A 15,455-nucleotide genomic window follows, 5' to 3' on the forward strand; every position below is an offset into this window, starting at 1 on the left:
AGGTCTCCAGCAAGATGGACAGAAGAGATGGGGGAGACACACATTCTCATTGTGTGATTGTCTCACTGTGTGGTTGTGTTGCAGCTCCAGCTCAGTGTGTCCACCAGCTCGTGGTCGGACGGCTTCTCTCTGGACACCGTGGGGAGTTACGGCTGTGTTCGTTGTCCCTCCAACAACATGGACTTCCTGGTAACTGGTTTAATTCAACAGCTCCTGAACTCATGACGATAGAATGATGTGAACCCGTGATGATAAACTGGTCTGTGTGTCCAGGTGGGCGTTAGCATCCAGATTAGCAGCTTTAACCTGACCCGCATTGTCACCATGAGTCCTTTCTACACTCTGGTCAACAAATCGTCGTATGAGCTAGAGGTTGGAGAGGTCATCAGCCACAGCGCCACCAAGTGGAACTACATCTCCTCCTCTGAGGTGAATGAGCTGCTGCTTCGGTTCAAGACAACGTGAATGCTTTGTTTTCTTACTTTAAGTGAAAGTGATGCTCAGTGGAAAGTTCAAACACAAGGACTCTAGTTCAGTGTATTTTATGCAGGGCTGTTGTGTTGTTGTGTTTTATTTTGTGTTGTTGTGTTGCAGTGCCTCCCTCTGTGGCCTGAGAGTAGTTCAGGGAAGTTGTGCGTCCGTGTGGTCGGCTCTGAATCCAGCTCCAAGACCTTTTTCTTCAATCAGCAGGACAACGGGACCCTGCTGAGCCTGGACATGGTGAAGTCTATTACGTGGTCCATGACCTGGCACACGACCTGGCCCACGACCTAGTCCACGACCTGGCCCATGACCTGGTCCATGACCTGGTGTATTACCTGACCTATTACCCGGTCTATTACCCGGCCCATGACCTGGCCCATGACCTGGCCCATGACCTGGTCCATGACCTGGTGTATTACCTGGTGTATTACCTGGTCCATGACCTGGCCCATGACCTGGTCTATTACCTGGTCCATGACCTGGTCTATGACCTGGTGTATTACCTGGTCCATGACCTGACCTATTACCCGGTCTATAACATGGTCTGTGATTGTGAACATTCTCAGTCATCCAGGTCATGGAAATCCAAAAACCTCATCCGAGTAGTATTAGTAGTAGTAGTAGTAGTACTCGGATGAGCAGCGATATGTCTTCAAGAAACTTAAGAAAGTCCAGTTGCCTTTCTTTAAACGCTTTCTGGATGACCTGGTCTATGATCTGACTCTGGCTTTGTGTATAACCTGAGTGTGTTTTTTCAGTGCGGAGGAATCATTGTGGACGTCAACATCTCGGATCACTCCACCTTCATCAGCTTCAGTGATTATTATGAAGGAGCAGCTCCCGGCCTTCTGCTCAACCACACCCCCTGGGTCACCATCAGCTACCGACAGAGGTCAGACTCTCTCAAGTTTAACGCCAGCACCTGTGGCTGGTGGTCAAGTAGGTGTAATAGAATGTCTGGATGCTTGTCAAATTTAAAACCAGGTCAGTGTCAAGCCCAACCCTAAATCATCTGATGCTTTCAACTAAAAGTCCTTGTACTGGACCCAAGGGTGCAGGGTCAGGCTCCCCCGCCAGGCCTGGCTCTAGGAGGGAGGGCTGGCTTATCTTAAGAGGGCGCTGGTATTTCTGCTAAAATTTCTGTTCCATAGAGGTTCTAGAGTAGTTTGTGTTCTGACCTCTACTCCTGTATTTCAGGAGAGGGCCCATGCATTATGATGCACAGCTCTTAGTAGTTTTTCTACCTGTAGACTCAAAGCAGCTGAGGAGATGCTAACCTCTAAATCTGCTGTTTCTTCTTCAGGGGTTCAGATGTGGTTCACCAGCTGAAACCCAATGAGGCTCGGCGGTTTGCGTGGGACGACCCAGCCGGCGTTCGAATGCTCAACTGGAGCTACAAGGAGCATTCAGGAGAACTGGACCTACTGAAGGTCTGACTCTGAACCACTCATCGGTCTAATATAAGCCTCAGCTGTGTATGATGGAAGCAGATGGTTTAGGTTTGGTTCTACCTCTGTGGTTTCAATCCAATGTAAAAAGAGGCAGACCCTGTTATGACCTAGCGAACAGTGAGGACGTTGGTGGAGACGATAACAGAGCAATAACACGGTAAACTCAAGACAAACCATCCAAAGTCTGATTATGGTGTAACTGCTAGATGAAGAAATGAGCAGCTATTTGGTCTACGTAAAGAAAATATGTGATGGTTAATTGTTGGTCTGGAAATGAGCTGTCCTCTATTTGTTTCCTAAGAAATCACCTTGAACCACACAGACGTTGAGTCCTAGAGATCCCACAACTCTCTGAGTAACGTCTGTACAAGTGACAGATATTTTTTTAAAAACCGGACGAATTTTATCTATGTTGGGAGACGGAATCACTGTGTCTGCTGCATCGTCAGGAGACATGAGTGTGACTCATTTAAATGTTGATAAAGACTTTGTCCCCCATAAAGACAAAGGACTATAGACATATTCATCACTGTCTCTTCAGGATGAGGTGGGTCAGTTTTCCTACGACAGTCAGTCTCAGGTCCACTGGGTTTCCTTCCTGGACGGACGTCAACGGGTACTTCTGTTCACCGAGGACGTCAGCGTGTTGACGAAGGCCCGACAGGCGGAGGAGCTCGAACAGTTTCAACAGGAAGTCAAGCTGTCGCTGCAAAACCTCGGCCTGTCACTGATTAACAACAGCAGCCGGCAGGAGATCGCCTACATCGGGGTCACCAGGTAAACACCATCATCACATGACCAAGTAAATAGCATCATCACATGACCTAAATACGTGTTTTTGTGTTGTAGCTCTGGTGTAGTCTGGGAAATGAAGCCGAAGAATCGCTGGAAGTCGTTTAGTCAGAAAAACATCAACCTGCTGGAGAAAACCTACCAAAATCAACTGAGTGGGAAAACAGAGGGGGGCTGGGTCAAAGTGGACACCAACCTGGAGGTCAGAGGTCACGCCCAGACCACACCCACATCCAACACAAAAGTAAACACATCTGACTGACAAGTGACTACATTCAGGTTTGAATGCTTGTCTGTGTCATGGTGATCAGGTGAACCTCAGTGGAGCCACCATGATGATGCGGCAGCCATTTTCTTGTCCAGTGAGGAGGAACTTCCTGTCAGGGATCCAGGTGGAGTTCAAGCAGTCATTGCACCAACGGAGCCTCCGAGCTCAGTTGCACTGGCTGCAGGTAAACCTGCACACACACCTGGGCCATACGCTCACTCAGACACACCTCTGGCCAGACAGACACCGACCTCTGAGGCCGACGTGTGTTGTGTCTTTGTGTTTAGGTGGACAACCAGTTGCCAGGTGCCATCTTCCCCATCGTCTTCCATCCGGTTCCTCCTCCAAAGTCCATCGCTTTGGACTCAGGTAAAACATTGTTTTTGCCTGCTCCCATCTTTGATTGTTGTCATGATGACTTGAGTGTCATGTCTAGTGTGTAACTCTACCCCTACAGAGCCAAAGCCCTTCATCGATGTGTCCGTCATCACCAGGTTCAACCAGCACAGCAGCGTCATGCAGTTCAAGTAAGAACCATTCACAGTAACTGGCAGAGAGCAGAGGTCAGTTCTGAGTGGGACCTTCAGGTTCTGTTCATGAAAACTGTATCAATCTGCTGGAACCCAGACACCCTTGAGGACATGTTGGACTCTCTGCTGATAGACACAACATGTGGTCTATAAGTCTATGTGTCATCTATCGGCAGTAGTTGGAGTAGTTTACAGTCTCATTAACTTTATAGTGTCCAGATTAAAATCCACTTATTATTACAGGTAGAGATATGCAGGCATGGCACCTGTAATGTTTTCAGCAAGGAGGAAGAGACATTTTCATCTCAACAAAGATACATAGCTTACCTCTAAATCAGGGATGCCCAGTCCATTGATTGCGAAGGAAGTACAGCTAGGTCTTATGACATTGGCAAAATGGTTTAGACAGTAGTCCATCATTTATCTGTTACACCTCCAGAACAAACAGCAAGACAAAGGTTCATCTTCTTTCTTTGAACGTTGTATTTGTAACCTGCCCTCAGTTCAGCAGCATACATCCACAGCCATTGTCTTTGTCTTTTTAGAATCATAATTGTTGACATTGTCCAACGAGAGGAGGGCTGACCGCTTCTTATTTCCAAGACGTTCACAGTCATTCTGCTGCAGATTCATTTGGTTCAAATTATTAATCATATTAATCATGATGATGGATTAATCCACATTAAAGTGTTAGATATGCTGTAAAAGAAACATGGTGACATCTCAGTGTCTCAGCATCAGGCTGACGTCCCTGCAGTGAGTACAGTCCACCATAAGTGAGGTAGTGCTCCTTGTGTGCTCCATAAGAGGCTGACTTGGATCAAGCTCCTTTAATATGTTTTCTGGTTAAAACACAAATTTGTTATGTTGTCAGAATGTGACTGGGAGCGACTACTACAGCAACTGGGAATCAGACAGAAGTCTCTGCAGTAATGCAAAATAAAGGTTGCAACTACAGATAGAGAGACAAATGACTGCTAACCTCCCACTTTAGTTTTACTACAGGGTTAGTCCTTCCCCCGAAACATGTTGACATTAGTCATTACAAGCAGGACGTCAACACATTGCTGGAGTCTTCATCAAGAACTGGTTTGAATCGTCCACATCTCATAGTCGGGTTGACTGGTTGACTGTAGAGTGCAGCCACTACTACTTCCATCTGCTAGAAGATCTACATCCAAGAAACATCAACACTGTGTCCACATGCTTCTGTGATGGATGGTACATGATCTCAGCTCTAATGCAAAATGGATGTGTGAAACTAGCCTGTGTTTTGTGTTACATGTTGTCTACACATGCAACAACATAAAATTGTCCTTTTGTCATATACCTGGTGAAATGTGACAGATCATAGATTATATTTAGTGTAAATGTGGTGTTTAATGTGTCAAGAGCTTCTCTCTTTAAGACAGAGCTCATAGTCTGAAGGTTTGAACGTGTCCGTATGTCCTCAAGGTATTTCATGGCCCTGGTTCAGGAGATGGCGGTGAAGATTGATCAGGGTTTTCTGGGAGCCATCTTGGCTTTGTTCACACCTGCCACTCAACCCCAGGGCGACAAACAGAAGGTAGAGTGAAGCATCAAGGTGACGGTTCAACTTCCTGACACTTGGCTAGCAAACGGAGCGTAAATCTGTTGTTATGTTTTAGTCTGGGCTGATTCAGGGAGATCTGCAGCGGCTGCAGGCTGAGCTAACAGAGGCCGAACTGAGCGACACTTCAGGGCTCAGCTTCTTTGAACATTTCCACATCTCACCCATCAAGGTGAAGACATTCACTCTGCTTCCTGTCGCTCTGCCTTTCACCTTTTTATTAAATATTGAAATCAAATCAAGCTGAAAGACTTGACCTCTGCTCTGCTAATATTTCATATTCCAGCTCCACCTCAGTTTGTCTCTGGGCTCCAGCGGTGATGACTCAGCTCAGGAAACTGCAGCTATTCAGTCTCTGAACCTGCTCCTGAAAAGTATCGGAGCGACTCTGGCGGACGTCGACGACCTGATCTTCAAGTGAGACCGCTGCTGTGGAGATACAGAGATGCATTGTGGGTCGTAGAGACTTCTGTCTGAATCCAAACTAAAGGTTTGTTGTCTCTGTCTAGATTGGCTTTTTTCGAGGTGAAGTACCAGTTTTACCGAAGAGAGACGCTGATGTGGGAGGTGGCTCGACACTACAGTGAACAGGTAACATTCTCCAGGTCATTAAGTATCAACTCGTTTCAGAGTCTAGGTGAAGTCCACAACATTAAAACAACCTCCACCACTCTCTAACCCTGGTATTTTACTCATTAGCATTAAATCAGTTTATAAAGTTTTTTGAAAAACTTGAAATGTGCAGACATTATTTGGCTGTTCAGTCTGTTACCACAGCCTTTGAAATAGTTGAACTTGTTCCCTGGCTGCAGTTCCTGAAGCAGATGTATGTTCTGGTTCTTGGTCTGGACGTTCTTGGAAACCCATTTGGATTGATCCGAGGTCTGTCTGAAGGAGTGGAGGCCTTCTTCTACGAGCCATTCCAGGTAAGGCGTCCTGAGATGTCCTCAGCTGTCAGGTTGAGTTGGTTCAGAAACTGATGAATGATGTGTTTATGTTTGTCAGGGAGCTGTTCAAGGTCCGGAGGAGTTTGCTGAAGGTTTTGTGATCGGAGTCCGCAGCCTGTTGGGTCACACAGTTGGTAAGAAACAGAGATCAGTGAGGGGATGAGCTATGATGAGCTTTTTGCATAACATGACCTGGATGACTGAGAACCTTCAGACATACTGTATGATGAGCTGTGGTCTGAACTGTCAGTGACTGCTTTGTCCTGCAGGTGGTGCTGCTGGCGTAGTTTCCAGGATCACAGGTTCAGTGGGTAAAGGTCTGGCCGCCATCACCATGGACAAAGAGTACCAACAGAAACGACGAGAGGAAATGAACCGACCACCCAAGGACTTTGGAGAGAGTCTAGCTAAAGGAGGAAAAGGACTGCTGAAGGTTAGGTTTAGGTTATGGCGCACACTTGGTTAATAATGATTATCGCATGGAAATGTTTGGACAAGGAGACATTTGGTTTCTAGAGACTCTGAGGCACTGAAGCCAGACCTCAGCATTTCGCCTAGAGATCACCAACATGGATTCTTAACATCAGCCTTGGTTCATGGCTGACACATGCTGCCAAATTTTCTGAGCTGATATTTGGAGCCAATACTGCTTTTACTCCCTCCATTTAGTAAACACATTTCCGTGTTTACTAAAAAAAAATAGTAAACTCCATTTCCGTCAGTGTATGGGCTGCACTGGTCCACAGCATCCACAGTGTCTTCAGTAGTACAGGGCTGCCTGTGGATGTGTCTGTCTGTACGTCAAAACAAACATCCACAGGTGGTTATTAACATTTTTTCCTGTGCTGAGATGACTTATGATCACTGATAATTGGTACCTAATCTGGAATTAATTTAGTCTGTAAAATATTTAGTTTCACAGATAATGTTCTTTTTACTTTGACATTCTGAAGTGTTTGTGTCTGCAGGGAGTCGTTGGGGGAGTTACAGGCATCGTCACCAAACCAGTGGAGGGTGAGTTTAAACGTGGACCCAGTGTCCATCACACTGACAAATGCCAGAGGCCCATGTTCTTGTCCAGTCTCTACAGGATGTGTCTTAAAAAGAGATTCCTGCTGCAAAACAGCAACGATCCAAGTAAATTAGAACAAAATAATGAGAACAATAACTGAGATATGACATAAGATAAGATCGGTTAATTGTCACATGCACAGTAAAATGTATTGTTGTGCAGTAGAAACAGTAATAATTCCACACAGCACACAGTAGTAGTAAAAAAATCTATAAGTATCAATGTAGGTCAGGCACAAGTCAGCTTTAGATGAGTTTTAAACCAGGAGCAGTGGATGTGGAAGAGAAATAAATGAAAGATGAAGCAGCAGCGTATTGAAAGGTTTAAAACCAGTGTTAGAGGAGAATGTTGTCTGCTGTTGGCTGGTGGTAGGTGACACTCCGGCAGCATCTATCTAGCTTAAGCTTTCAGATTTGAGGCATCACAGTATTTGAAATCCAAGCAACATTAGACTCCACCACCATGACTACACAGAGAGAGCAGGGTTAAGGTTGGTGAAGACATATCGGAGTCAATACCCAGAGGTTTATGAGGACGTCAGGAAACGCCCAGATTGGATCAGATTGACCAGCGAGACGTCAGGACCCTGTGGACTCTTACACCTTTGTATCTGTTACTGTACATATTAGCTGCACCATGTAAAATATTATTTGCTGTATTCTATTTATAGGCTTTAGGTATAATTGCTCCATTCATCTGCTACAACCGGTGGAGATATAATTAGTATTTGTCTTCCCATACCCACGGTTCAAGTAGAAGAGGAGGAACTATCTTGTAAATGAAACATTAAACAATGAATATATGCAGCGGGCTTCGGCTTCTTTCCCTAAATGTTTATGTCGTTCTACTAGTTCTAATGTCAGAGGCTCCATGTGTTCTAATTCATTTATTAAAGGTTCCATTCATAGAGCAATGCATTATTCGTTTATTTCTTCATTTAATTATCAACCAGCAACTCCATCGACTGTTGTTAGAGTGTTGATGTGATTCCTAATAGAGATCTCTGTCTGCAGGAGCTAAGAAGGAGGGGGCAGCAGGCTTCTTTAAGGGCATCGGTAAAGGTCTGGTGGGGGTGGTGGCCCGGCCAACAGGGGGCATCGTGGACATGGCCAGTAGCACCTTCCAGGGTATCCAGAGGTATTTGCATCCACTTTGTACCTTCGCTTGTTTCCAGTATTTAGTTGAACTCTTTCTCTGTGAGCTCTCTGTGAGTGTTGGTTGTCTCCTCTGTTCTTCTTGTCTTCTCACTAATTTCACATTTTCTGCTTTTGTTTTCTGTCTCGTGTCTCGTGTTGTTCTGGGAGTTTGGTTCTTTCTTTTTCTGTTTTTTGTGTGTGAGTATTTTACATGAAGCACGTTAAAGCTCAGCTCCTACAAGAAATTATTCTTCTGTTAGTGAGTCAGACCTGGTCCAGACCTGGTTCAGACCTGGTCCTGTATCTTTCTGACCAGAATAATTGATTAGACCTGATCCAGGCTGTAGCTGAACTTTAATGTGCAGCTCTTTGACATTTGCATGTTGATTGTTGCTACAGACGGACGGTAAGTGGCTGCATCGTGTAAAAATAAAACTTCATCCATAAACTTGTCCATCAGTCTTTTCGTCTGTGAGACGCCTGAGCTTGTTGCAGCATTGTGAGTGGACAGACCACGTCCCTGAGGAGAGTCTGTCCTGTCCAACGGGGACATGACCAGTTTCAATCCATCGTTTTATTCATTTACAGAAATTCTCTCCAGCGTAGAGACCTTAGCACATCAATAGTGAGCCCTTCATTTTCATGTTCACTTACTCCACCAGGAACCTGAAAATGAAAACTGAAACAAATTCAGAAAAAGACACCTGAGAATTTATAAAATAATAAAAGATTCAAACAAGAATCACCTGCTCTCCTCGGGGATTGGCTGTTGAATGGTCACATGATTCTGTCAGGCTGAGTTTGGCAACGTTCTGGTTAACGCTAGCGAAGAGAAACACTAACAGTCCCAGTGCTTGTTTGTTTGTTTGATTGTTTGTTGTGAACCCCCCACAGGAAGTTGCTTCAGCTGCATCAAAGAAAAAATATCGCAAGTGCTCCTTAAGATTTTAGACGGCACATTTGAACTGATGAGAATTTTTCTCTGTTGGTCAGAATGCTGATGAATTTAGCGTAATCTAAATATTAGCTGCACCTGGACACAGTAAACAGGATTAAATGCTGCATGGGAATGTAAAGGTGGAGACGTCAGTCAATTCATGTTCATATAGAATATTATAGGAGCTTCCATGGGCTAGCATGGGAGAAACAGAGTCACAGTCGTCCATGTTCAGGAACACATTCACATATTGTTTTTATATTTGGCTCAAAGATGAACTGTATTTCATTACGGTTCAGAGATGGTAGTGTAAGTTGACTGGTGGCTAGTCCAGAATCTTTGGATAAAAACTTTATGACAGAACAGTTACAACAACATGAAACATTTACATTTAACATTGAGTTCATTCAGCTTCAAACACGTCCTTCGTTAAATCTGTCGCTGCCATGACAACCTGCTTCTGTTCCTGAACATCCAACCATCCAATCCTCCTCCTGTGATTGGAGGATCATCTGTCATGTGACACAGCAGTCAGTCTCTGATAACCTGTTGAACGTTGCTGTTTCATGCTGTCACTGTAGAGGTCACCAAAGGTGAGATTTGGCCCCAGAAGCTTGAGTCTTTTAGAAAAGAACCGGCTCCAGGTTTTATCTCCTTTTAGTCCAGACGAGTCTAGAGCTGATCAGTGGTCAGAGACTTGGTGTTAATTGGATCAGGTGTTAGGGAGGAAGGTTTCTGACAGATCCTGTGTGTTTAATGGCAGAGCGGCCGAGTCCACGGAGGAAGTGACCAAACTTCGTCCAGTGCGTCTGATCCGGGAGGACGGGATCATCCGACCATATGACCGGACCGAGTCACAGGGCTTCGACCTTTTCCAGGTTTGATCATGTGAATCTTTGACTTTCCTCTGGGACTAGACGTGTTTCTGATTCTCACCTCCTTCTCCTTCTTCTTCTTCTTCTTTTATTTGTGTCACATGCAGCCTGAGGAGGAATAATGGTTGATTCTTTCAAAATGCTTTTTAAGACTATAAACTATATCCATCATTGTTATATACTCTATGAATATTGTACTGAGATAATTCAGGTTTGTATGCATGCCAGACTAACATCTCTCAAACCTCAGATATTTTCATTTTAACTTCCTTCTTGATTTATCAACAACTTTGTACAAAAGTGTCAGTTCATTCTCATTTAGTACATCTTATTTCTCCAAAGCAGAGATTATTTTACTATCGAGCTGTATTAACTGTTTTTGTAACAAATGTAGCGTCAGCTTTGAATTGGTTTTGAACCTTTGCTCTTTAATATCTGTGTCTCTATAATGAGACGAATCTCTGTCCATCGCTGTGTCTTCAATAAAGTTTCATTCCTCCTCGGAGAAACTACCAAACTGTCTGATACCAGAGTTCACTACTTCCTGTAGTTTATAGAGGACCAGGACTCCCTGTAGTTTATCGGCAAGTAAAGCAGAGAGTGTGTGGTTCATGTTTATGAATATTAGGTATCTACACGTGGTGTGTTTCTGAAAGTTTAAGAGCTGTTGTGTAGTGTTGCGTTGTGTTGTGACTTGTGTGTCCTGGCATCCAGCGTTCCCAGGTGAACCAGCTCCCAGGTGAAGCGTTCAGAGACCACTGTCAGTTTCCAGGACACAGAAAGACCAACATCATCGTTACCAACAGGTGAAAGGGGCTCGTCTGTTGTTGTTTATTGTTGTTGTTTGTCCTGGTTTATCCTAAATGCTTTTTTCAAAAGTAATCTGAACTTGTAGAGTTTAAAGAAGACGTTTCATCCAAGTATCTTCTGCAGCTCTAAGAGACTGGAGGAAGTTTGAGGTTAAAATTAAAACCATCAGAAACTGACTGGACTAGTTTCTGTAAACAATAAGGAAGATGTGCGGAGGTGTTAAAGTGGTCCGCCTTCCTGATTTCTCATTTTTTACATGTTTATCGCTTAAATGTTTCCGATCATCAACTGTTGTGCCAAATAGGAGACCTTTGTCAAAGAAAGTCCCTGGCAGTTGTTCAAGTTCAGCCTGGTGGAGTCTTCTCTTTGGAGTCTCGAAGAAATCATCAGGAGTCCGCATTCAGAGCGATCTTTATTGCCAGCAACAAAGGAGAGCAGTCTTATCGTGCACAAAAGTTCACCACAATCCTACTCTAAAGTGTAAAGGCCTTTGTTCTCGTCTTTTATACTTTTGGGGTCTCACAGGTCACACCTTCTGACCATCCCCTACATTTGGGGCACAGCCTTATACCGTCCCCTCATTTTAACCAATCACACCGCTACAATTGTTATCGTCACTGTTGGAGGACACCTAAGCTTCGTGACCTTGGGATCCAGGTGACCTCGTCTGGGGCGTGAAGCCATGAGCATCTAATGCACATCATTTTTCACCAGCGTGATGTTATCCACTGCCTTTTATTTTTTCAAGGATTATCCACTTACATTTACAACAATAACTTCAGAATTCCCCTAGATTACCACTTTTGTAAAATCATTCTTGCCCATTTTACATCCTTATTTTCTAATCCTGATAAAATATGTTTATTACAAACAAACTTTGAATTTTACAAAGTGTAATAAGTGCAACTATCTTCTACATATTATGTGCCCTTACACACGGGCCCTTGTGAGGAATACAGTAGATATACTTTGGGTTTCAGTGCTCTCCCTCTGTGTTCTAGTAGCATATGCCTGGTGAACGCCCATCATATCAAACATCATATTATAATCAAACTAATGACATTATGATCAGACATATCATTGTAATTCAGTTATAACTTTATAATCAAACTTGACATCATAGTCATTCTGCTTGCGTCTTCTTATCGCATGCCAGGCTTTAAAATTACACAACCTAATTAAATATTGATATTGATCAAAGATAACACAAGTCTTCCAGGTCCTGAAGACCTCCCGAAGACACCCCCCCTCCTCCGGATGAAACGTCTTCTTTAAACTCTACAAGTTCAGATGAAAATTAAATGTTTTTTGTTTTTGTTGTCCGTTGTTGTGTGTTTATTGTTGTTGTTGTGCAGGAGGGTTCTGTGTGTGAAGGAGATTGATTTCATGGGTCATTTCCACAAAGAGTGGGAATGTTTGTTTGAGAACTTCTATCATCCTCCAACGGTGACGGGATCAGAGCTGAAGATTTACTGCAAGGTAAACAAGATGAACCCATGACTGTTAGGTTAAGTTCAATTCAGTTTGATTTATATAGCGTCAATAACAATACAAATCGTCTCAAGACGCTTCGCAAAAACCAGCCTGAAACCTCCAGAGCAGCCTGAGGGAAAAACTCCATTTAACAGGAAGAAACCTGGAGCAGAACCAGCTCATATGGAGGAACCATCTGCTGAAGACCAGCCGGGTAGAACCAGAGAAGATAGAGAGAGAAGAAGAACAGGAGAAACAAGATAAGAGAGGGAGACACAGTGGTTAGTAAATTATTAGAGATAGAAATTAAAATCATATGATATTAGAGGACAGGAGCCAGAGAAGAAAGAGGAGAGGACATGTCCTCAGTGCATCGTCCCCCTGCAGCCTCGGCCTATAGCAGCATAACTAAGGGATGGTTAAGTCCAGCTCTAACTATAAGCTTTGTCAAAAAGGAAAGTCTTAGTCCTGACCTTAAACGTAGAGACTGTGTCTGCCTCCAGAACCCAAACTGGGAGTTGGTTCCATAGGAGAGGAGCCTGATAGCTGAAGGCTCTACCTCCCATTCTACTTTTAGAAACTCTAGGAACCACAAGTAGACCCGCACTTAGAGATGGTAGTGATCTGTTGGGACAGTGTGGTTCTATGAGGTCTTTCAGATATGATGGAGCTCGGCCTTTCGGGGCCTTGTATGTAAGGAGGAGGATTTTAAATTAAATTCTAGATTTTAAAGGGAGAAGCTAATACTGGAGTAATATGATCTCTCTTGCTAATTCCTGTCAGTGCTCTTGCTGCAGCGTTTTGAATCGGTTGGAGGCTTTTTAAAGAGTATTTGGAGCCAGACAGTAACGAGTTACAATAATCCAGCCTGGAAGACACAAATGCATCAACTAGTTTTTCTGAGAAAAACTTTTCTGAGAATCACTCTGAGAAAGGATGTTCCTAATGTTGATGATATTACAAAGGTGAAAGAAAACAGTCCTGGTCACCTGCTTTATGTGAGAATTAAAGGACATATCCTGGTCAAATATAACACCAAGGTTTTTCACAGTAGTACTGGAGGCCAAGGTAACGCCATCCAACAAAAGCAGGTGATCAGATAATGAATCTCTGACATGTTTAGAGCCAAATACAATGACTTCTGTTTTGTCTGAGTTTAAAAGTAGAAAATTACAGGTCATCCAAGCCTTTATGTCTTTAAGGCGCTTGGAGTTTAACCAGCTGATTAGTTTCATCTGGTTTCATGGATAAATATAGCTGGGTATCATCTGCGTAGCAATGGATGTTTATGCTGTGCTTTCTAATAATATTGCCTAATGGCCTATATTTATTAGAAATACCGTTACAACTAAAGGAAGCAGAGGAAGAACTAAACATGTGGCACGAAGAGAAGGAGAAGTAGATGGAGACAGAGTAGCCATGGCTAACGGCTAAACAGAACAAAGATTAAGTTGAGACAAAATGTAAGATTTACAAGGAGCTACAGAGGACAGGTGGTTGAGTAAACTGAAAACAAGAGTTCACCACTTATACAGATGACGTTTTTGTGATTTTATAGAAGCTAAAACAGTCTGAAAGTAAACACAGATGAACACATGACTGTGTGTGGTTGTGTTTCAGGAGCAGAAGCTGAAGCTGAAGCGAGATGTTCAGGAACCAGTGAGGATCGTTCAGCTCAAAGACGCCAGCGTTGCTCAGGTAAAGTTTCAGTTTCAATTCATACAATTAATATTTAGATCAGGTCATAGAATTACACTGGTGAATCACATCTGAAAATTCCTACATCCCCTAAAGGCAACAGGACTGTTGTTGCAAGGCATTATGGGTAAAACACTGATGAGACCAGTTACTATTATATTACTGTTGCTAGTGGTTATAATAATAATAATGATACTACTACTACTGTATAATTGTAATACTGTTAATATAGTATAGTAGTTTAGTAGTAATACTGTCACTGTGTTGCTATGGTTACCCCCAGAAGCTGCAGGCAGCCATCAGCGACGCTCGTGTTTCACAGCAGCAGCTTCGTATGATGAGACAGAAGTCGCAGCGTTTCCTGAAAACCAGCCGATGATGTCACTTAAGAATTAAAACAGGAAGTTGATTCATCTGAACATAGAATGTGATCAATAGCAAATTAAATGAAAATGTAATGTTTAATTACATGTCTTCAGATGTAATTGATTTGTTCAGAGTTCTTTTATTTTATTTTATTTTTATTTTATTTTGTTGTGGGTATTTTGTCCTGCTGAATGTCTGAAGATGAAGCCATAAAAACAACATGTTGCACTAAAGGATGTTTATGTTCAGTTTTAAACACAGAAAGATGTGATGTCAACAAATCAGTCAGCTGATTCTACATCTACATATTAGAATCTATTTGAGTGAAAACATTAAATGCTCACTTACTGATTCAGTTTAACTGTTTTAGTTGTTGGAGATGTTTGTCTGTTTAAAACTGACCCTGAAGAACAAATGTGTTTACGTGATTATATTAGACTGAGACCTGCTGACTTTTGTAACCAAAACTTCAATAAAAAGATGGGTTTCCTATCAGAGACTGATTGACTGTTCATTACCAGTTCTCGAGTTTCTCTGATGTGGAGAATCTCCCGCCAACGTCATGTTCGGATAAAACCTTTTTATAAAAGTCTGTGGAAAACAGGCGGTGATGACTGGAAACAGAACAGAGGAAAACGCTTTGACCAACACCAGTCTAAACACAGACGACCACAACAGGAAGAAGCAGAACTGTTCTGGAGCCTCTGGATAATATAACACATTATATGAAAATATTAGTAATAATAACAATACATTTTACAATAATAATATTGATACTAATATTATAAATCATATTACAGTAATAATATAAACAATCTTACCAAATAGTCATTGTAATATACCAAATTGTATAATAAAAGCACACTGTTCTCTCTGATTAATGCAGAATAAAGATTATTAACTCAAAGAAGCTACAGCACTGAGACATTTTTCATTATTGTCTAGTTTTTCAGTCCGAAACTTCTTCAGTTTTATTGTTGTTCACGACTTTGGTACCTGACCAAAACTTGAAACTGATCTAAAGGT

At 42.7% G+C, this 15,455-nt stretch overlaps 1 protein-coding gene across 8 annotated transcripts in view; it reads left to right on the forward strand.

Annotated features, from left to right (window-relative positions):
* vps13c (vacuolar protein sorting 13 homolog C) overlaps positions 1 to 14,921 on the forward strand; it is a 54,763-nt gene extending 39,842 nt beyond the window's left edge. For 3 of the 8 annotated variants that reach the window (XM_047579950.1, XM_047579952.1, XM_047579953.1), the window contains 25 exons: positions 85 to 189; positions 274 to 429; positions 595 to 720; positions 1,242 to 1,375; positions 1,787 to 1,913; positions 2,476 to 2,711; positions 2,784 to 2,928; positions 3,038 to 3,178; positions 3,282 to 3,363; positions 3,452 to 3,521; positions 4,980 to 5,091; positions 5,174 to 5,287; positions 5,402 to 5,532; positions 5,625 to 5,706; positions 5,928 to 6,041; positions 6,121 to 6,196; positions 6,332 to 6,495; positions 7,031 to 7,076; positions 8,148 to 8,271; positions 9,789 to 9,800; positions 9,971 to 10,085; positions 10,797 to 10,888; positions 12,248 to 12,371; positions 13,986 to 14,063; positions 14,347 to 14,921. In XM_047579950.1, the coding sequence (XP_047435906.1) occupies positions 85 to 189; positions 274 to 429; positions 595 to 720; positions 1,242 to 1,375; positions 1,787 to 1,913; positions 2,476 to 2,711; positions 2,784 to 2,928; positions 3,038 to 3,178; positions 3,282 to 3,363; positions 3,452 to 3,521; positions 4,980 to 5,091; positions 5,174 to 5,287; positions 5,402 to 5,532; positions 5,625 to 5,706; positions 5,928 to 6,041; positions 6,121 to 6,196; positions 6,332 to 6,495; positions 7,031 to 7,076; positions 8,148 to 8,271; positions 9,789 to 9,800; positions 9,971 to 10,085; positions 10,797 to 10,888; positions 12,248 to 12,371; positions 13,986 to 14,063; positions 14,347 to 14,442 (2,802 nt within the window). In that variant the 3' untranslated portion in view covers positions 14,443 to 14,921. Of the gene's footprint in view, positions 1 to 84; positions 190 to 273; positions 430 to 594; positions 721 to 1,241; positions 1,376 to 1,786; positions 1,914 to 2,475; positions 2,712 to 2,783; positions 2,929 to 3,037; positions 3,179 to 3,281; positions 3,364 to 3,451; positions 3,522 to 4,979; positions 5,092 to 5,173; positions 5,288 to 5,401; positions 5,533 to 5,624; positions 5,707 to 5,927; positions 6,042 to 6,120; positions 6,197 to 6,331; positions 6,496 to 7,030; positions 7,077 to 8,147; positions 8,272 to 9,788; positions 9,801 to 9,970; positions 10,086 to 10,189; positions 10,600 to 10,796; positions 10,889 to 12,247; positions 12,372 to 13,985; positions 14,064 to 14,346 lie in introns of those variants that run through there. The other 5 variants (XM_047579951.1, XM_047579956.1, XM_047579957.1 and 2 more) reach the window with 3 other exon arrangements.
* Positions 14,922 to 15,455: the final 534 nt, after the last annotated feature.

The sequence above is a fragment of the Mugil cephalus genome, chromosome 3 (genome assembly GCF_022458985.1).
Source record: "Mugil cephalus isolate CIBA_MC_2020 chromosome 3, CIBA_Mcephalus_1.1, whole genome shotgun sequence".
Lineage (NCBI taxonomy): Eukaryota > Metazoa > Chordata > Actinopteri > Mugiliformes > Mugilidae > Mugil > Mugil cephalus.